Below are 20,993 nucleotides of genomic sequence, written 5' to 3'. Positions count from 1 at the left end.
ACAGCAAGTGCTCTGAAGGAGCTGTATGTAACCTGCTCCAGCTCTTCTTCTGGAGCTGATGTCGCTCTTATACCCTTTCCAGGACCCATCTGAATCATTTTTTTCATAATGCTTCAAGGCCCTTTGTCCTTCAGGAATGGAAGGTTTTTAATCAGGCAAATTGTTCTGTTAGAAATGAAGCTGTCTTAGAAGTTAGCCCTTGGAGATGCTCTTTGTGCAGAGAGGCTTAACTAAGATTTCTGTACAGCTTTCTGGACGGAAGACATATCCTAAGCTTCATGGAGAGTCAGCCACAAAGACGAAGTGTCTCTGCGTGTTTGGCTCTGTAGTTCTTACTCGGACAGGAAGGCCAGGATCAGATGAGGCATGGGCTCTGGCTCAGCACGAGCTGTAGTTCAGTTTCCAGCTTTGTAAGTCATTTTGATGAGTCACTCCATCTTCCAGGGTCCTGGATCTTCACTTTAACCCATATTGTCTGTTTAGGTTGTAAATTTTTCACTTCTAGCAAGTATGTGTTTAACATAGTTGGTGCCTGATGTCATCTGTTGTTGGAGGGATGGCTGGGTGGAAGGATGCGCTAGTCCCCAGGCTTCTTCCTGTGCAGTCTCACAGTTATATAAAAACGTGGCTTGCTACATGGATGGACAACTCTCCCTCTTTGCTTATTGATTTTTTTATCTTTCCTCAGATTACCTAAACCCAGTGGAAGAGAACCCATTTGTCTCCCGACGAAAGAACGGAGATCTCCAAGCTGTGGACAACCCAGAGTACCACAACACTCCAAACGGGCAGCCCAAAGCTGAGGATGAGTACGTGAATGAGCCATTGTACCTCAACACTTTTGCAAACACCTTGGAAAACGCTGAGTACCTGAAGAACAATTTGCCAGAGAAAGCCAAGAAGGCCTTTGACAACCCAGACTACTGGAATCACAGCCTGCCCCCTCGAAGCACCCTCCACCACCCGGACTACCTGCAAGAGTACAGCACAAAATACTTTTACAAACAGAATGGACGGATCCGGCCCATTGTGGCAGAGAATCCTGAATACCTCTCCGAGTTCTCCCTGAAGCCTGGCACTGTGCTGCCCCCGCCACCCTACAGACACAGAAATACAGTGGTGTAGTAACCACGGTCTTACAGAAGTGGAAAGGCAACCCCTTCTAGCTGCCTCACTCTTTTTCTCTCTCCTTTTCCCTTCTCCCCTCCCTACCTCCCTTTCTTTCTCCCATGAGCTTCCTCTACTTGCCAGTTCACTCATTTTTGATATTTCCAAGTCAAAGGATGTCTTGGAGTCATTTGCAGATTGGGTTGGGAACCTGAAAGGAAGGAAGGAAAGAGACTGAAAGGAGGAGTGTACAGCCTGGCGCTTCTCGCTTCCTGCAGATCTGAGGGTCAGACGGTCGGAGAAAGCCAGGCGGTACCGTAAGGGCAGTGGCAGCGTTCCCACTGTCGCGCTGGTTCTCAGTGATTCAGCCCAGCCACTGCAGGGAAAGCCGCAGAGAAGCTGTCTCTGTCAGGAGGAACTGATGAGAGTCTGTACAGCATTCCTGGAAATTTCAATGCAGTTTCCATTGGGGGAAAAAACGGACATTTTTTATATCATGTGTGGTAGCATAGTAATTGAGATTGAGAATCCAGTTTCTTTCTCTAACACTTTCTATCCCAGCGACCGGAAATGGCTAACCTGGCTTTTCATAATCATTCAGATCTTCACTGTGGCTTTCCAAGAAATGATGATGTGACTCTAATAGCCGGCTAAACCCTTATTCTGAGCCACACCATGATTTTGTGCCACTTCGGTAACCACAGGGACTCCAGCTCAGAACTGGTGCATGACATGACCATTTTTGTATATCTGCCAACAGGACAAATGTTTTAAAGAGAAAAATCCTTTCAGAAAGGAGTAAGAAGACCCCATCTCCAACCTGTTCTTCTTGAAGTTAAAAGACAGGCCAAGAAATCAAGATTTGTATGTAAAAAGTTTTGTTTTCCTGTTTATACCTGCTGAACATAGGTACGTAAACAGACCCAAACAAATTCTTCCCTCTTTTTCTTCTTCACGATCATGACGGGAGTAGGGGATGCTGTCAGGCAACACTGAGGACCAGATGGAGAACTGGAGAGTTTGGTGTGGGTCACGAAGCCTGCTGGTGTTCTGTGGGGTGGCGGTGGGAAGGGTCCTTCAAACTGGAAGAAAGACACTGGACTGGAGAAAACGCACATAGCAGTTCACTGGAAAGTTAGTTTGCACTTAAGCTCCGATTTTATTTGAACTGTTTTCTGGATTTTGAATGAAGCAATATGGAAGTGACCAGCAAAATACAAAATAATAATTTTAAGTTAAAAAAAAAAAAGTGAATTATATGTAAAGGATGACTGTGGAAATGCCAAAATGAAGCAAACCGAGTCTTTGGAACAATGTCCACCAGTTCTGAGAGGCCATTGCATTGACTGCTTCAGAGAATACAGTGACAGAGCAACCACCTTACTGCTGCCAAGTGACAGCAGAGCAAGCCCTGAAAGGGATCGGTGGAGATGAATGCCTTGCTCCGGCTTGCAGTACAGCACAGAATGCTTTTTTCTAACAGGAGGCTTACTCTTGCACAGAAGAAAGCGCATACGAGGTTTGAGAAGTCAAAATGTGCATGACTTGCAGAGCTTTCAGTCAAAAAGTGTAAATAAGTATAATTCAGTCTCCTTGCACTTAGATCTGCTTTCATCAGCCTCAGTTTTTAGGCAGACACCCCGCACACACACCCTCCTCTGTTTGGAAATAACTTTCAGCCACAGTCCTGGATGTTTTTAGCGACCTGAGGCAGATGGAGCTGGGAAGGGTGCAGAAGGGGCCAGTGACACTGATGGCTGGCTCCTGATGTGCCGAGACCTGTGCATAAGAGCATTTGCATACCTAGTTCCCACTGAAAACCTTAAGGACATATTAAGTACCCCTGTAGATCTGTCTGTGTCTCTATCCGTTAAGGCTTTTAAAGGGGAAGAAATAATACCTGTTGGAGGGCAATCTTAAGCGAATAATACCAGTTGGAGAGCAGTGTTAAATGATGCAACAGTATTTCAGTTTATGCACTTCACTACTATTAAAGTCAAGACCTTGGGGTAATCTGGAAACAAAACCAGCAATATCTGGTGGTCGGGGAATTGTACCAAGTTCCTCTAGAATCCTGCCATATGAACAGCTTGCCACCTTTAACCATAAGGGAGCAGAGGAAGGAGTAAGAGACATGCACTATTTACCCAAATCTTGGTGGCTCAGGGTCAGCTTGATAAAGGTATGAAGAGATTTCAAACCTGGGTTGGTTGGTAGGCTTGGAGGTGGAAAGCAAACGTGTGTCATCAGTCAGGGTTGGTTCTGCCAACAACCTGCTTCTGTGCCACGTGTGTTGAGGCCAGCTCGAGCCAGCTGAGCTGCACTCCAGCTGCAGGGCAGGTGCTAGACCTGTAAATGCAGTATGGAGCTGGGGAGCCCGAAAACTGCAAGGGCAAGTACGGGGCTTTGAAGCTACTGGAAGGAGATGTTGGGTCAGGTGCTACCAAGGCGGTGCGTGGTGGTGGAACAAAGTGACCCGCGGAGCACTGAGGTGGGATCGATGGCCTGTGAGCATCACACGTCCCAGAGGCCTCGTCTCCTCCCAGCGCCCTCCCGTAACCACTCATTATTTGTGATAGGAGACAGAGGCAGGGGCTGGGTGGCAGAGGTGTGGCATGAAGTCCTGCAGATGTCACTCCCAGAAGGTTTGCTGGTAGTGCTCATGGTGTCATCTGAAGTACGGCCAAAGGTACAGGAGGTTGGGCAACAATTGCCAAGCTGCTTGGGGACAAGGACCGGCAGGAGCACGGATGCCTGGCAGTGCGGCAGCAGCTTAGGTGATATAGGTGGGTGGAGTAGAGGAGAGAAGGCACGGGATGGTTTGTCCCTCAGCAAGAGTAACTCCTAATGGAGAAAGAACCTGGTGGTAAGCTTGTGTCTGAATTCAAAGAGGGGCATGCAAAGGCTACAGGGGAGACGTGCTCAAATCCCCAAAACCCGAAAGGATGGTGCTAGGGTGTAGCTGCTAATGGAAGGTGAAGGCCTGCTTGTTTCTCGGGTAATTAAGTAGTACCGGTATTAGAATAGTCAATATGTAAATAATTGTGTTCTTTAACAATTTAACATGTCTTAGAAAACTTGAATTATTTATTCAATTTAATCATTGACTGTGGGTATGATGTAGTATATTAGGTAGTGTGGAAACACAGCGGTTCCTTGAAGTGAGGCTGAGTAGTGCTCGATGCAGAGGGCACACAAGGGATCAATGAACACAGCAGTCTGTGATGATGGAAAACTCAACACGCTGCAGCGTAACAAATGGGCATTCTTTTTCCAAGCTTTTGGTTTGAGTTGCAATTACCAAAAATGTTCCTTGCATTTCCTGCTGCGCCTATAGTTGTCCTTTGTTGCAGTGTATGGACGTGCATGGTGCTGAGCACCTGGTTAACCATTTTCTTCCTCCCACTAAGAATAACACAGCCCCTAAGCATATGCCTGTCCATTGAAACGGGAGTTCCTCAGAACTGGTAGGTTTTTGTCCCTTTGCCAAAAATTGCGTTGAACCATGGTTAAAGGAGAAACAGCTAAACTAAGAGCAAAACTGTCTTTTTTAATCTAATCAGCAAAAATACCCGCCTGGCCGTAACTCGTGTGTTTGCATTAGTGGTTATAGCTGCCATTTTGGAGCAAGGAACTCAGACAAATATACATGAAAGATCAGGGCAAATATTCAACTATTACATTGTGAAAGATGAAGTTCAGGCTTTGTAAGGAATATTCACAGGTTTGTGGGAAGAAACGGGGTATTTTCAGCCACAAACTGCATTTTGTCAGCACAAAGCAGTAGGTGAGAGCATGGGCAGAATTTTCTCCAGCTCTGATAAATTCTCTGGTTCTATAATGGTATCTATACACACCACTGTCAGTTTTTATGGATTTTATAATGCAGACACCTATTTATAAATGTTTTCCTTTCGCTTATCATAGCACGTACAATGGAAGAGCAGTGAATAACTTTTCAAGAGTAGATACCTGCATGTGTATCAGCCTTTGTCCAAGGCACAAAGCACACGTGCTAAATGAAGGAGAACAACAGCTTATTTTACCTAATCTCTTGCAGTGATACTTGTCTTAGATGTTACCTGCCTAGCTGAGGGCTATTTCAAACAGATGTGGAAGCTGGATTGATCTGCTGTAATGTAATTGACTGAAATCAACTTCTCCTAACTTCCATTTTCAGTTCTTTTTCAAATTTTTCTGTACAATAGCTAAGGAGATGTGCTTACATGGCCATTTGCTCAGATGTAGCAGAGTATTTACAACTTGTTTTCAAACAGGTCATCCCTCCCAGGTAGCAAGCAATGGAAATAAATCTGAGTGTGTATCAGCGGTAGGAGCTACCACATGGATCTGTGTCAGGTACCTTAAGCTCAGCCCAGAGATCTTTCTACAGAAAAAAAAAAGTTGTGTTGACCCTGTTTTTTTTTTTTACCACTTAGTAGAAAATGCATTCTTGGCTGTGGGAGTTGTATGCAGTGATCTCATTTCTTGTGTTTCTCTGGGTTAATGAGGAGAGGTGTTCCCTTCCTGTCCAAAGGGCAACTTCTGGTAAGCCCAGAAATTGGGTGTGAGGGGCAGTTGTGCTTATGTGCTGCGGGGTCCAGGCAGCCTGCACACATGCAGGCTTTGGGTTGGAATTACACAGGAGAATTCCTCTGCCCTCAGCCACCACCAGGCCCAGCCTCGACACAAGGAAAACGGCAGCTCTGACAGACCAGCGTGGCCCCGACTGCTCCAAAACCTGCTGGAGCCAGGCAGTCCAGGTGGGGAGTGCCAGCTGTGACATGGGCCTGGAAATAAAGCTTGGGGTGGGTTTTTTGGTGCATATGTTCTTGATTGTTTCTTGTCCTTTTTTTTTTTTTGAGGCTAGACCTACATGGGAAACTCAGGTGTTAACAAAAAAATCTGTTATTGTTTTTCTGATGGGGTGTCTGTGGAGGTGTGGTGTCCTGTGTCTCGGTGGTGGTGCAAACAAAGGGCCTACGTGGGCTCTGTTGGGCTGTGAAGGAGATGAGGCTTTGCTACAAGGCAGCGCTAGGTTCTCCTGGTCCTGCAATTCCCAAGGCAACAAAGCCTGGCTGCCTCGAGGAGCCCTGTGCACCCTGGGCAGGAATCTCTCCAGAAACCAACAGGCACTGTGGCACACACGTCTGTCCGTCCACCCTTTTGGTGGCAGGGAGTGGGAATTAATGTCACAGCCCCAAGGACCAGCAGCTGGGGCATCTGCTTCAGTGCGAAGGGGCACCGCTCTCCCGCCGGGCTCTATTCTCCCTTGTTCTGCACAAGTGGGGAATCAGGTTTTCCACCCAATCAGATTTCAAAATTCGGAAGCTCAAGTAGGTGTTCTGCTTCAAAGGCTATTTAGCATGAGGGGGACTGGTACAAAATAGGTTTTAGCAAGAACCGGAGTCAGGCCTCAGGTTATTGGTAACCTCTTTGGCTCTTAAAGATCACCTTAAAGGAGACAGCATCACCCAGAGTTCTTCTGTATTTTCTACAAGATGTTTTTACATGCAATAACATAAAAAGACTGTTCATTTCTAGATCTGTCAGTTGTAATGTTCCCATTACCCTGGATTGTAAACCTCTGCTGCTGACAAAACAGCTCGTCTGTTACACGTCCTGGATTTGGGTTCGGATGTTGCTTCAGAAAGCCAGGGCTGTGCATGGGCAGGGCTTGGGGGGCTGCAGGGTTCACGCTTCCTCACGGGGCAGGAAGCACAGTCATCTACCAGGGCAGCCTCTGCAGCTTGGCTGCTTGGAGCATGCCCCCACTTCATTTTTTTCTCTTTTGCTAAGTGGTATGCGAGTAGAAATGGCCACCGTTACAAACCAGGAATAAATAGCGAAGTCCCACAGTTAGAAGCACCACTTTGAAATGTGCAAAAATGATTTGTGTCCACCCTCGTTTTATTTTAGCACAAGGTCATACTCCTGCCATTCTGTGCATTGGGACCTGATGATGCTAGTAGGCTCACTGCTCTTGGGGAGAGGACTGAAGGTAAGGCTGTCTGCATTGCCCTGTGGCGTCAGCTGGGATCAGTGTGTAGGTCTGGGCAATGCAGAGCATCTTCTGGGGAAGCCAGCAGGTGTTAAAGCCCAACTGGCGGTGCTGGGACATGGTGGGACTTACCTGAACTGCAGGCAGGCACCTCTCGTGACCAGCACCAGGCTGAAGAAGCGGTCCCACCCGAGCATCCTCCAGTTAGGGGCTGTGCTGAGAAAGAAGGAGGAGGTGTGAGAGCAGCTAAGGTTCCTTCCCCAATGAGGAAGTGAGAGCAGTCAGTGCTATGTTTTTTTTCTCCTTTATTTTGAGAGAGCCCTTTGGACCTTGGTAGAGAGGGGTTTTAAAGAGAGGCTTGTAAGGTATTACACCATGTGAGTAGTTACGTCCCAGTTCTTTCCCCTCCCCAGTAAAAAAAAAAAAAGCCATGAAGTTGTGCTCCAAGCGCATCGTGCACGAAGCCACCGGGGCAGAGGCGCACCTTGCACAGCACCCTCTTGCTGACAGCTCAGGGCGGTTGCTGCAACCAGGGCACATGTGTACATCCAGCTTCGGCTGCCACCGCAGCGCCACTGTCCCCACGCCCTGCCCAGGCTTTGAGCCCTCTTAGGGATAAAAGCACTGTATTGTCCATAGCACTCCGAAGACTAACCCTTTTGGGATAACCACAGTAAGAAACTGTGAATGGTATTTTATAAGTAAGTGTAGATATGTATGCCGTTCTTTTGAGGTAAGGTACTATGACATATGTAGCATAAACTGGTACTGTTGTTAAATGGGTCGATTATTAACTGAGCAGCTGTGTAAGGGGTAGCTAACTTTGAATGCACTACAACCAATGTTCCTTTGGAGACGGGGACTGAAGGTATTTGCTGGGTACGTGTCTTCATGGTGGGGTATGTTGAGGAGAAAATGCAGATCAAAGAAAAATCACAGTTATTTAATAGCATTTCATGTTGGAAATTGGTGCACATTCCGTACATTATCCACAGTGGTTTTCACCTATTTTTTTTGGCCCAGTTTTTGAAATTTCCCCAACATCCTAAGTTGGAATTTCTAAAGAGGTAGCGGCCCTAGTGTATGGAGGGGAAACTGAGGGGAAAAAGAAGTCTGTTTGTAAGAACAGACTATCCAAAACAACCTATCCAAAATAGATTTCTTTACCTTGCAGTCTCAAACTACGTATTCCTCCTGGTGAGGCTCAAATTCCCAAGCCTGGAGGACGACACTGCTGCCCCCTCAAAATCCAAGGCTGGGCCCGGTCTGGGAGGCGAACCAGGAGGAGCACAGGGTTCCTGCGAGGTGGGCGCCCCTCGCAGCACCTCCCAAACCAGCACAGCTGCCTGCCAGGAGGTAGGCGAGGCAGGGGTGAGGAGGGTTTTTAGGCAATTCTCCATGTGTTTATAGTGCACAGAGGTGTTACACACTAACTACTTCTGCCTTATGAAGTACCTTTGGAAGAAGAGAAGCATCAGCATGTTGGGGAAGACACTCATTTCGTGCAGAGTGATGCATTCAGAGTTAGCTGCCTTTCTGAAACAAAAATACAAAAACTACTGTATGTTACTTTGAAAATGTGAATAGTATTTTTATAGCTTGTTAAAGACACAGCTAGTTGCATTTGTAAATAAGGATAATGTTGCTTTTATTTTCCTTGTGGACACCATTATTTGGAACATAATTGTCCTTAGGGTTGATTTGTATATAGGTAATTTGCTTGTGATTTATGCCGCTCCTCCCCTTTTCTTTCTTTCCCTTCCCACCCTCTGGTTTTGATTAGAAATACCATTTTTGGCATTCTGTGTGATTCTGTGTTTTAGCACTATTGTGGTGTGTTCAGACTTTCTGCACTTGCTTACACAGTAGGGTATGCCAATTGTGTGTGGCGTAATGTTACTTTAACCTTTTGTTTCTCATATTTTAGCTATTGAGGATTACGCACTGTTAAAATACTTACTGACCTGGGTTAATATTAGGTACATATTTTAGCATAATTTCCCTTCTTTTCATGGTTTCTTGTTTTTTCTTTTTTTTCCCCTTCCCTCCCCTTTTGTCTTGTTTGGAGGCTGGGGAGAAGCCTGTGGATCTTCTCTTTTGTGTGGTTATACTTTTTCCCCCCGTGTGCAGTCCCGAGTTTCTCCTCATGGTCCTTGGGGTAGAGCTTTATCTGTTTGTTAAGGCAAATGTAGACTGCGACCCACCTTGCATCAACCCACGCTCATCCCAGCTGAACAATTTGAAAACTGTTCTGCCTTTTTGTTACATGAATCTGTCAGAAATATATTTTTAATTTAATATAAATGAAATTCAATAAAATATGAAACAAAACGCCTCTGTGTCCGTGTGGAATTTCTTCCCAGGGATATGGAGCATTTCCAGCAACACGACCCCCGCGCCTGTCCTGGCCTCGCGTGCTGAAACCTTGCGCAGGGCACCTGGGCTGGGGCAGCCCCGTCCCTACCTGCAGGCGGCACTGCCTGGGGGGCTGCTGGGAGCTCGGGGCTACCCCTGGCAAAATGGAAAGGCACCCGCACACGGGATGGCCCGGAGCCAGGTGAAGGCCAGCAAGCTTCGGGGCAGCCTCCAGAGCTGCAGGCAGGGACCATCTCCAGCAGCAACCCCCTTCTTCCCTGCTGCTCGGTGCCAAGAACACCGACACCCCCTTGTTATGTCACAGGGCTCTGTGCTGTGACCATCGTGGGATGTGCACAAAGCCTGTGAATGGTTTCAGTCCTGCTGCCGTGCGTGCCAGCTCACCTGCATGGGGTCCTGCTGCGGCTCCTCAACCCCAGGGCAGCCCCAGCCGGGGTCAGGTTGGTGTACAGCTTCGCTGGGGGCTGGGGTGCAGTTTACTATAACACAAAACCCCAACACGAGGGGCTGACCCGAGGCACACCCCCAGCCAAGCCCCACCCCATAGGGTCCCATGGCCCGTTCCCAGCACCTTGCCTGCTGCGAGTGCCGGGGTTAATCCCTCGGGTTCTGGCACGCACCCCACATCAAAACGCTCTCACTGCCCTGGATCTGCCTCTCTGGCTAACCGTGTTACCGGGACTCCAGAGAGCGTTTTAAATTTAGTGCGAAACAGTAAAGGTCATTTGGCTCTTTGAGGCGCATTTTAAAATACTCCAGTCTCCCTGGATTGCAACTATTTGTTTCAGGAATGACCTCAACATTTTATACCCAGTAGTCTGGAAAGGTCATTTCACAGCCACGTACAATTCTCTTTGCTGTGCCGGGTGTGCACGTGGAGCCCCTCTGAATGGTCACAAAGGCAGACGAAGGCTTCAGCTGGAGAGCATCAGGAACACAGCTCTTAGTACCAGCACTGTTTGCTGCAAAGCTGCCAGTTTGATGTTATTAAGCACGCATGCTCCACGAATTATGAGGGATTATGACCCGCATTTTCGGCAGGGACAGATGAAGTCTGGCTCCCCAGCAGACAGGTGTGCTGCCACAGGCCCCTGCCTTCTGGGGGGGGCTCTGGAGACAGGGTGGCCTCCTGGCACCCTGCGGGGCTCCAGCACCAAGCCCTGGCTGCTGCAGCAGCACCGAGTCCTCTCTGCACACCAGGACGTGCACCGACACAGACTGCGGCTGAGCTAATACGGCGCGGAGGAAATGGTGTCTGATGCAAAGTCTGAGATATGGCACTAAAAACTCCTGATATCATTGCTGTAAAACTTTAGCGATGCTTCAGCACAAATAAATTCCAGACACGAGACAGACAAGAGAAGCGTGCTATTAAATACACCCTCCCCACCCCAATTCACTGTCCCCAGGTGGGTTTGATTTACCTGCCCCCTCCCCCCCCCAAAAAAAAAAAGAAAAAAAAAGGATTAATCAACCAGCTATTTTCCTGTGAAACAATATTAATTTAAAGCCCTCTGCCACTCATTCAGACAAGCCCTGCAAAGGCTATTAAATTCAGGTGTTTAAGCTGCTGCTGAAAAGCACAATTTAGCTTTTGCAGGCAGTTTCATGCTGCACGAGGTTATCTGTGTCTTTCATGAAACAGATGGGCAAGTGCATATGAAATTATTCAGACATGAAGACTCATTTCAGAATAAAGGTTGATCGTGCCGTAAAAGAAAAGAAAAAAAAACTATCTGCAGGGCTGGATGACCCACCACAACCACAGCAGCAGCAGGCTTTGGAGCTCTGCCCAGCGGGTGGCTGGGGCTTGCAGCAGCAGCAGCATTTTGTCCCAGCAGGGCTCAGCTGCACCCCTGGGTGCTGAACGCAGGCGGGCGGTGCGCTGCCGATCTTTGGGCTCGCCAAGAGCAAAGCGAGCAGCAGCTGCAGGCCCCGTACCACCACTGGTAAAGTCTGGGACCACGTAGGCAGGAGAGGTTGGGTCAACATTTCAGTAGCCATGGAGCAGCCCCAGAAGTCAGACAAAGCTCTTTAAAGCTTGCACTCAATTTACAAAATATACAACTGGAAAGCTGCAAAGAAGTCGCTGAATATCCCATTTAAAACAAAGAAAACACTCCTCATGTACAGAAGATTATACCAAGTAAAAAAACCATCAGAAGCCTTTTTTGAAAAATAAACAGCAGCACTGAAGTCACGGCAGCTACTGCTAAGTCACAGGGCTGAATACATCTCGTGTAGATCTCTGAGTGGCCCAGGAAATATTTTGTACATTGCTGCCTGACGCTAGAAAAAGTCAAGCCAGAAGAGCAGAGGGCAGCAAATGAACTGCCCCTTGGCTACTTTAATCTGCCCATAATGCTCTCTCAACTAAATTCCTCTGCCAGGATTACAGAGTGCCTACCACACAGGCAGATTCAGGCTGTGCAAAGCACTCACTCCCAGGAAATGCCTCAGCTCTTCAGCTTTTAACCAGCCTCAAATGCCAGCGCCTCCAGTGTTCAGTGAAGGCTGGGGGTGCTACCCAGAGCTGGACCTGGGATGGGGAGCATGGGCGCCTTGTGGGGCCCAGTGGCACAGTGGACCCCAGGAGCGTCAAGGCCTGAGCCTCCCACGTCTGTTTGTATTTAACCGAGAGGCTACAGTGCCTTGGTGGTTGGTGGCGGTGGCCAAACAGCTCTGGCCTTTGCTCCTTACTGATCTCTGGTGCTCACCTGCTGAGTGCTGTTTCCAAACCTGACCCCCAGCTCAGCCACCAGGCCAGGGGTCACTATGTAACACCCAGACTGGCATGGGGACAGCCTCAACTTGTCCCAGCAACCAGAGAAACAGCAGCTGGAGGAACAAAGCGGGAGAAGGGGGTTACAGCATGATGAGGTTAAACCGAATTGCACGGGCAGAGCCTTGAATGCCCCTGAGAGCAATGATGTGCCCCTGGAAGGGCCCCAGGACCACAGGGGGACTGTGCATCTTCCCAGAGGGGATGCTGCCAAAAACAGGCAGCTGGGTGCAGCCTCTGATGCACTTAGCCCAGCTCAGGGAGCCAACCTGAGTCTTTGTGTGTCTCTATTTAAAAATGATCACATGGCAAGACTTAAAAACCTTTTTCCATGTTATCTGCAACTGTCGACTCAAACCTGTCTTCCCCTTACTTTTGCAAAGCAACAGCATGGGCCAGAGCAGGGCACAGCTGGGTTTAACCCCAGCTGACAGAGCACCTGCTGAGGTCCTCGTTTCAGGGAGCACCTCCAGAAGGGATGCCCGCTCTGTGCCACCGACCTCCTGTGTGTGCTCACCTCTCCGGGGGGAACAGCTGACGAACACCCAACACAACTGCAAAAGCCTCGTTTCAGTGCAGAAAATGGCCAGGCTGAGATGGAGGCAGCAAGGTGAGGCTACAGAAACACAAGAGACACCAAGAGCATGTTAAACCTGACCTTTAACCTGGGCCTACTTTCTTCCAAGTATCTGCCAAAAAAATAAACCCAAACCACCAACACCAAGCCAAGACATGCAGCAGCCCAGCCTTAGCAAAGCCCAGCTGCTGTCCTCTCTCCCTGCTATCTCCTGCCATGGGCCAGCAGAGAAATGAGTTTAACACTGCCTTTGAGCCTCCAGCCCTTCACCTCAAGCCCTCTGTCACACTGCATCACGGCCCTGACACTGGGAGACAACATTAAGGAAGCAGAAACTGAAGATTTCATTTGGCATAAATGGCATGAACAGCATAAACGGTTTCAGGCAAGCCTGCGTTCGTCTCTGTGATAAATTCTCGCCCGGTTTTTCCCTATTTTGTTTGTGGTTTGTTTTTCTTTTACCACGAAAAGCCTTTACTATTGTTATGCAAAAGAAACCTGTATGAATTGCTTCCTGCAAAGCACAGCAAGTAAACAAGATTGTAGCAACAAGGGAACAAGTCACGGTTTCTTTTCAGGCATCCCCACAGTAATCTGCTTTTGTCTCCATTATCCAGGGCGTGTGTCGCAGTGCCCCATGTGAGGGCCTTGCACAGAGCTGAACAGAGGAATTATAACAAAGGAAACCCTTTGGTCCCACAGAATGGAAATGGCCCTGATTTTTCAGACTTTTCTACCAAAGTGTGCTCCTGGCAAGGCAGGGACAGGGACTGGGGAGGGGACAGACCCAGGGGAGGACAGGAGGGATAAAGAAACAGCTGTACCGCGTGAAGAGCCAGCTGATCTCTTTCAGCTGATCTGCTCCAATACTGCTTTGGTGAGCGGTGAGCAGTCCTGAGCAGTGTGCTGTGCCATGAGCCGCCTGCAGCAGGAGGGAGCTGGATACCTCCCAGTGCAAACTGGTGGCCCATGCTACTGCTGCAGGAGCTGGGGAACATGCAGACTGGCCCATCTTTATGGCACTTAACGGGTGACTTGCAGGGCAGCTTACCATACTACTTTTATGCGCTCTGTGCCTCTGCTACATATGGAACAGCTTCTGCAGGTGTTTGTTCTCCTTCCTCCATTAGTTTTTAACATAGCAGTTGGCAGGGTCGGGCTGCCCGTTGTTAGCTGCACTGAATGCAACGTTGCTGCTTGAAGTTTCAAACAAGAGTTGTGGCACCCCAGAGTCCTGTCAAACCAAGGAAAATGAACGTAAGGACTGCGTGCTGAATGTGGTTTAAGGCTGAGTAGAAACAAGCCCGCTATGATTCTATAGGAAATACAGGATTTCCTACAGCAGCAGGAAAGGGGTAAATGTTCAAGACTTTCCTGTCTGAATTTGCTGATTTGCTAAAACTGGTGTTTGATGGGGTGGTGATGGCTTCCAACCAGGAACAGGGTGTTGGGCAGGAACCGGGGGCTGCGACACCTCCCAGGACCCCAACAGAGGTGACACTACAGCAAGACAGACATGAGATGTTTGCGTATCTGGGGCAGGCAGATGGAGTGGCCTGCCATTAGACAGAATGCTTTTGCCAGAAAAGAGAAATGAGCTAAGAACTTTCCTTCCCTACCATTTTATCTGCTCTGTGCAGGATTGCCAGATTATGCAGAAATACTGAGCAGCAGACAGTGAAATGTTTGCGTTGCATTTGCATTGTTTACAAAGAGGAGTAAAACACACTCGTTTTGATTGAACGTATTTATAACTGCAAGGGAGAAAATGATCGTGCATGGAAGGCAGGAGTAACGACTGGGGGATTTTCCAGTGCTGATCGAATGCAGACTTACTACAGCTTGAGCTGCCCCCAGGTCCTTCGGGAAATCAGGAGGGCTACAAGGCAGCCCCTGCTTGCCCTCAGCAAACACCTACAGGTGCTCGGTGACTTCAGGAACAGGGCCCAGGCAGGTATATCAGTACGCCATGCCGAACGGAGTGTGGCTGGATGGATGAACCTTTCATGGGTGAAATACTACACCCTGGTGAGCTGGGAGAGATGGAGGTGAGGATCATTTTAGCTGGGAGTGGCTCAGGAATGCCAAGCTCTGCCACTGCACAGTTGGAGCTGTCTGTCATCTCACTCCTCCATCCACAGCCCCGGGGACTCAGCAGATTAGCTTTTAGCCCAACAGCGTTTCAGTATTGAAGCTGGTGAGGTCCTACAGCACTTGCAGTCGTGTGAGCAGCAAGAACAATTCAGTTTCAGCAACATCACTGTTCCTGCATCATAGAAAGGCATGGGAGCAAGGATTTTCATTCTTCTGTTGGTTTTGTTGTGTTTTTTTTGTTTTTTTTTTTGGCCAGGCAAACTTGCAAAGAAGTTCCAGGTGGAACAGTTGCACAGAGCTGCTGTAGCAAGAGGAGAGACATCCATCCTTGTGGGGGATCCTGGGGCATGAGCCGTGCCCGGAGATGGGGCCATGGGATGAGCCTCGCCAGGCACAGCAGGGCTCAGAAGGCTTCACTTCGAGTGCTGCAAATCTGGAGCTTTCAATTTTTATTTCCTTACCGCATCTGTTGTCCATGACCTCTGGATAAAAGGGTGGCAGAGAGTATGTCCTGGTGGGCAGCAAGGATCTCAAAGCGTCTGACCGCCAAACACACAAGAGAGGATGAAGTTTATCTCCTAATTGCCTACAATGATTGCATTTTGTACTTTAACAGAATCCATGTATTGTTTGGGGTCTCTGTTAGCTGAGAGGGTAAAACCGCATCAAGCTTTAATGGCCTGCAAGAACTCTACAAGGCAGCCGAGAGTGCAATAGTTAAAATAAGTTAGGCTCCAACCTGTACAGGGCCCAGAATAGCAAAGCATTCAGAGGTGGGTACGTCTGTGCAGGCAAGCAGCTTCACTTCAGTCAAATATAGTGGCGAAACAATGGAGGATGTTTCCTGTCACATTAGAAATATTCTATAGCTTTTAATAAGGACAAAAAGAGGAGGAGGAGGAGGAGAATATTTTAGAAGCTATTGTTTGAATATTGTAGTTTTAAATGGTACCTACAGTAACTTGGGACTAATTTTGAGGATTAGGGTCCCTAACACGATGATGGGGCTACGTCTCTTGTTCCTGTTCGCCATTTGGTCGCAGAGGAAGTCAAAGGCCTTGGATGGTACAACGGGCTCAGCCATCCCGAGCTTCAGCGCTCCTCTCAACAAGTCACCGTACTTTTAACATCACCAGCAGAGTGCGGACAAAAGGGAAGCCAGTGCCAGAGCTGCTTGATAAATCCCGACCTCCCGATTGCCAGGCCAGGTCCTGCCGAGTGAGTGCCACCCTGTACCGCAGCATGAGGTGCCACCGCAGCCCGGGGGCTTTGCTCGTCACCCGTGCAGGAGACGGGGATGTCGCTTGTGCCCTACAACCCTCATCAGCCCAGCGCAGAGTGCTTTGACTCACGGATGCCAGAGACAGCATTAATATTCAAAGATCTGCCAGGAGAATGTGAAAGGGTGAGAAATAGGTTTTCTACACTGCTAAGAAGTTATTCCAGCACAAAGGAGAAGAAACAATGCGAAATTCAGACCTCTTCATGTGCCATCCTATTGTGCTTACGTTCCCTATTGTCAGCCACGATAGCTGGCTGAGAACAGATGTCAGATTACCCTGGATGTTACTTTTTTACAAACTCACTCAATGCCACAGATACGTTGTCAGTTTTCAGACCATTTTGACAAATCGTGCCTGCTGCGCCACGCTCCTTGACAAACCTGCAGCCAGCCCCAGAAGGCTGCGCTGGGGTGACAGACAGCAACTGAGCCACCACCATCCCCAGGATGCTGCACCAGTGAAGCTGTGCCCCCTCGCCCCCTCCAGGCTGGTTTCCCACCCGGAGACCTTCAGCACGCTGCTCGTGTTTCCTGGGAAGCTCCTAAGTGAAACAGCCCAAAGACTGGAGGAGGGACAAGCGCAGATGGGTAAGGCAAGGCAGGACACTGAAGCAAGTCAGTGGCAGGGAAAGGGCTCGGTCTGCAACAGCCTAGGCCGTGCCATCTTGCCCATCCTGCTCTTGTGCTGCTGGGAGAGGACTCAGACCTCTCTGGAGCACCCCAGAATGGTTTTGTTAGATCCCACGCTTTGGAAAAGGGTGGAGGTGTTAATTCCAGGCCTGGTAATTTGGGCATGGAGACAGGAGAAGGTCACAGCCACAGCCCCTGTCCAGCTGGAGACCAGTGAGGATTTCTCTCAAACATTTGTTCTTCATCTCTAATGGCAACAGGCACTTTACATTTATTCTTACCTTTCTCTGGACGTAGACAGCCTCTGAAACCATCCGATCAGAGAGCTCTTCTTGTGGTTGTCACTGGCACAGCTTCGCCGTATCTGCAAAACACATCGTGGCCAACTCGTTTCCTCCCAGGGGCCTCTGAGGACGCTGCCGCTCCACAGCACCGCTGGAGGCTTTTCTTCAAACACCAAGAAATGCATTTTTCAAGGCCACCGGTGTATGGGACATTACCCCAAATGAGAATTTCTGCAAGGTACAGTGCCCGGTGCATTGGAGGGCCTCCAGGGTGAGCTGGAATACAATCTCTCCCCAGCGGCACAGCACAAGTGCTCGCACTCGCTTGGTGACAGCGGAGGTCACCGTGGGCACCCGGGGAGGAAGAGGAATGACTTTGTGGGGCCCCCAGCGTCCTGCTGCCCGGCCGCACCACCCAGCTGCAGCACATTCATCCTCACTGTGAGAGGGGAACACACCAGGAGCGGAGAGGCTGAACGAAACCTGCCTGCACATGGCACACACCAGCCTGAGGAGGGGATAAAGGGGTGGGGATCAGCAGTCCCACGAAGCTGAATTACCTTGAGCTGGCTGGTGACTCCCCCACCTTCCCCAGATCCATGCTGTGTACACCACATGCTCACAGCCACACTCCTGAGCCTCTCCCCAAGCCGTGGCCCTGGCACTGCCCTGCACATGTCACACATACGTATGGATAGCATACGTGCCTGCTGTGCAGCACAGAGCTACGCGTGAAGGGCAAAAACATGTTTAGGAAGCCTGAGACAAAACTAGAGGCTTTCTGTTCAGACAAATGCACTGACAGCTCAGGCAGAGGAGGGGAGAGCAGAGAAAACCAACCTAACAGAGATTTTGTGCCCCCTTGCTATGCTTGTGTGGTCCCACCGTGCCCATACGGGTCCCTCAATCACCTTTCTTTTAAGGCAGGTCCAGGATCGCCCTGGCAGGATGCTTCCCCACCATGAAGTCAACAAAAAGCCCTCTGTAAGGGCAGGAGAGGGACAGGAGAGGGAGAATCTCAACCCCAAAGTTCATCCAGACCTAGACTTCTTTTGACTGGAAAGCAGTGATTGCTGGATGGAAAAAAAAAATAAAAAAAGGCACATCAGGCCTACTGGGAGGCAAAGGGCAGCCTATGAAAGCCATGCTTTCTCTCTGCAGACATAAACAAGGACACCAGAAGCCAAAGCCTGTGACATTTATGTTACAAAAAAGCAAAGGTGTCTATTTTCCTCTGTGCCCCACACTACGCAGTCTGAAAAAGAGGCAGAGCTGACTTTTCAACTTAATTGCTAATGCGAAACCTGAGAGGGGGGCGAGCTGCGCAGAATCCAGGAGGAGAGAGATTGCAAAGAGATGAATTTGCTGATAACACAGTACTTGCAAAACAAGCTTCTGCTATTCCCCTCTTGACACAGCGTCTGTTGCCTACCAGGGCAATCATATCCAAGTGTAATTGTCTAACAATTGTTCCGCACTGAGAAAATAGTTCTGATTACAGACATTAACACGTTTAGGCATTAAGCTTCCTCACTGTAATTACCCTTGAGCTTAGTCTCACAAATGAATTAATGTGCTGATCGCCTGGACTAATAGAACCAGCAAAAGGGTGATGAATTGCTTCCAAATCAGATAAAATCAAGCGTGACATCATTTAATTAATTTCAAGGCTTGGGGGGAGGAGAAAGGGGGTCAGCATGATGCTGGTAAGAAATGTATCTCTCCTTTAGTGATTTCTTTGTAACCAGAGAAAGGCAAACAGGAGGCTGGGGATTGGGGAAGATGCACACCAGGTGCGAACGGGGCTGTGTATGAGCATGCAGCGCCCCATGGCCGTGGGTGCACGACCAGTTCAGAAGAGCTGACATAGGTGCAATGGATGGCACTTCGTCTGGGTAGGAGCTGATGCTCTGCCCACCTCGCTGTTACACTGAGAAATTCTCCAAGGATCGGGGCCCATGCGTGAGCCCTGCTCCCTCCTCAGACTGGGAGCCCACTCTCGGCCCCCCTGGGGTCACTGCTTCACGGTGAGAGCCACGTGCCTGAGAGTGGCATTCCCCCAGCACTACAAAAGGCTTCCCAATATATTTTTTTTTTCAGAAAGAAACAAAAGGGGTCAATGGAAAGGACATGGCAGGGCTCTGGACCACTACTATTAAGTACAGACTCTCAAATTAAAGTCTCCCCTCGGATGGCTGCCACCTGTCAAATAAAACGGCGCTGCACAAGGAGCTTGTACCCGACGGGGCGACACGTGGTGCTCTCTCCTTGCAGCCTGGCAGATAACAATCCATCACCAATTTCAGATTTCGCCTCGCACGGAAATCCTACGCAAAGAGCCACCAAGAGAGAAGGTCTTATAAATCAAAGGTCTCCAGCACAGCTTACATCTAGAGCTGGCTCCTGCGGTTGGAGAGAGGCTGGCTTTTCAGGTACACACGCAGGGATCCAGACTTTATGAAGACGCATGGGCCTGGCCTGATGCCAGTTTAAACATATGGTAGCAGTGCACGTACACACATATATGCATATGTGCACAGACCTACATGTATGTATATATATTTGCTGTCTGGAGATTAACAGATATTCGTCTCCTTTAAGTGCACATACCTGCATAACAAGCACATGCAGCACACAGTGCACGTGCATGGACACACACGAAGAGTGTTATAACAATGCCCAGCCACAGCGTGCAAGCATGTGCCCCATGTCATGGCATTTCAGCAACAAGGAGCTCTCTCTGTCACGGCTGATTTCAGCAGGAACCGCATCGGGCCCTCCGTATTTTGCCGTGTGTTCTGAACTGTATTTTGTTTTGCTGAATTTTGGAGCAGCGGAGGGAAGGAGGCAGTGAGACCTGTGAAAGCTAAATTTCGAGACGTAAAGCTTTTCATTCTCTACAGCGTGGCGAGAGGCAGCACGCTGTACCGCAGAGCGTGGCTGCCACTTGGATAGCAAAGGCAGAGGAGAAGGGAATTTGGTCCCCACCCAGTGCTGAGAGTGGTAACTCTGGAGTCCCTGTGTGACAAGGCTGTTTCTTGGGCTTTGCCAGAGACCACAGGTCTGGCAGCCCAATATCAACACCCTTTGGCAGCATTCGTCATTGTCTTGGATGTTTTAATTCATCCAGGCGCCTTGGGGCTGGTGCAGCTTATGACTCCATTTGTTTGATGCAGCCTTACAATAAATCCAGTTAGTGGAGCGGAGAGTGCAGATGACAGTCAATGTGATATAAAGTCCTTTCCTTGTTCTCAGAACCTGATCTTGCAAGGAATCAGGCATCTCCTGAGACAGTGCTAGCTCTGATTATTTGCTCTCCTCTATAAATGACAACCAGCAAACAACAGCAAAGAGCACCGCTAGCCACGCAGTAACTTTCACACGTGCAATGAGTTTGAAGGTCGTGAATTTCCTTTCCTGGTGGTGACCTACCAGATCACTGCGTCCCACCCCTGCACCCTCACAGGCAGTCAGAGGAGAAGCCAGCCCTGGAGAAGCCCCTGGCCCTGCCCTGCGATCCAGTTCATCACAGCGCTGCTGGTTCTGCTCTGACAGCTCTGGCCACGCCGAGCTGCGGGCATTACTCTGCTCTGCTTTACTCCTCGCTAAGAAGAGCAGCTCATGACACTTGGTTTTCTTCTATTGTAACGAAAACATGGTGTGCTTGCCGTGAACAATTACTTTAAAAACAAGAACCAAAATAAAGCAAAACAAACACTAGATCCAAATGGTGCCAGATGTTCAAGTAACTGGCACTGATGGCTTGTGGAAATCTGGCCTTGTGTTGCTGGAGCTCCAGCTCTGCGTTTGATGGGTGAGCCAGCTTTAGGGCTGCAGAGAGCTGGAAGGGGAAGCAACAA

At 49.1% G+C, this 20,993-nt stretch overlaps 2 protein-coding genes across 14 annotated transcripts in view; one reads left to right on the top strand and one right to left on the bottom strand.

Moving 5' to 3' along the window:
- ERBB4 (erb-b2 receptor tyrosine kinase 4) overlaps positions 1–7,246 on the top strand; it is a 590,714-nt gene extending 583,468 nt beyond the window's left edge. For all 6 annotated transcript variants that reach the window (XM_084524744.1, XM_084524743.1, XM_084524742.1 and 3 more), the window contains one exon: positions 689–7,246. In XM_084524744.1, the coding sequence (XP_084380870.1) occupies positions 689–1,125 (437 nt within the window). In that variant the 3' untranslated portion in view covers positions 1,126–7,246. The remainder of the gene's footprint in view (positions 1–688) is intronic.
- LOC311439266 (uncharacterized protein) overlaps positions 1–20,993 on the bottom strand; it is a 218,497-nt gene that overhangs the window by 39,365 nt on the left and 158,139 nt on the right. For 4 of the 8 annotated variants that reach the window (XM_084524759.1, XM_084524758.1, XM_084524760.1 and 1 more), the window contains exon 1: positions 7,241–7,336. Coding sequence is in view for 1 of the 8 variants with exons in the window: in XM_084524763.1 (XP_084380889.1) it covers positions 2,138–2,189; positions 7,241–7,324; positions 8,564–8,644 (217 nt within the window). In the remaining 7 variants the exon portion in view is untranslated. Of the gene's footprint in view, positions 1–2,088; positions 2,190–7,190; positions 7,337–8,563; positions 8,645–13,894; positions 14,078–17,130; positions 17,214–20,993 lie in introns of those variants that run through there. The other 4 variants (XR_014694628.1, XM_084524761.1, XR_014694629.1 and 1 more) reach the window with 3 other exon arrangements.

This window comes from Aythya ferina (assembly GCF_964211825.1).
Source record: "Aythya ferina genome assembly, chromosome: 6".
In the NCBI taxonomy this organism is placed as follows: Eukaryota; Metazoa; Chordata; class Aves; order Anseriformes; family Anatidae; genus Aythya; species Aythya ferina.
Note: the sequence above shows the minus strand (reverse complement) of the source record. Positions and strands in the feature narration are given on the sequence as shown.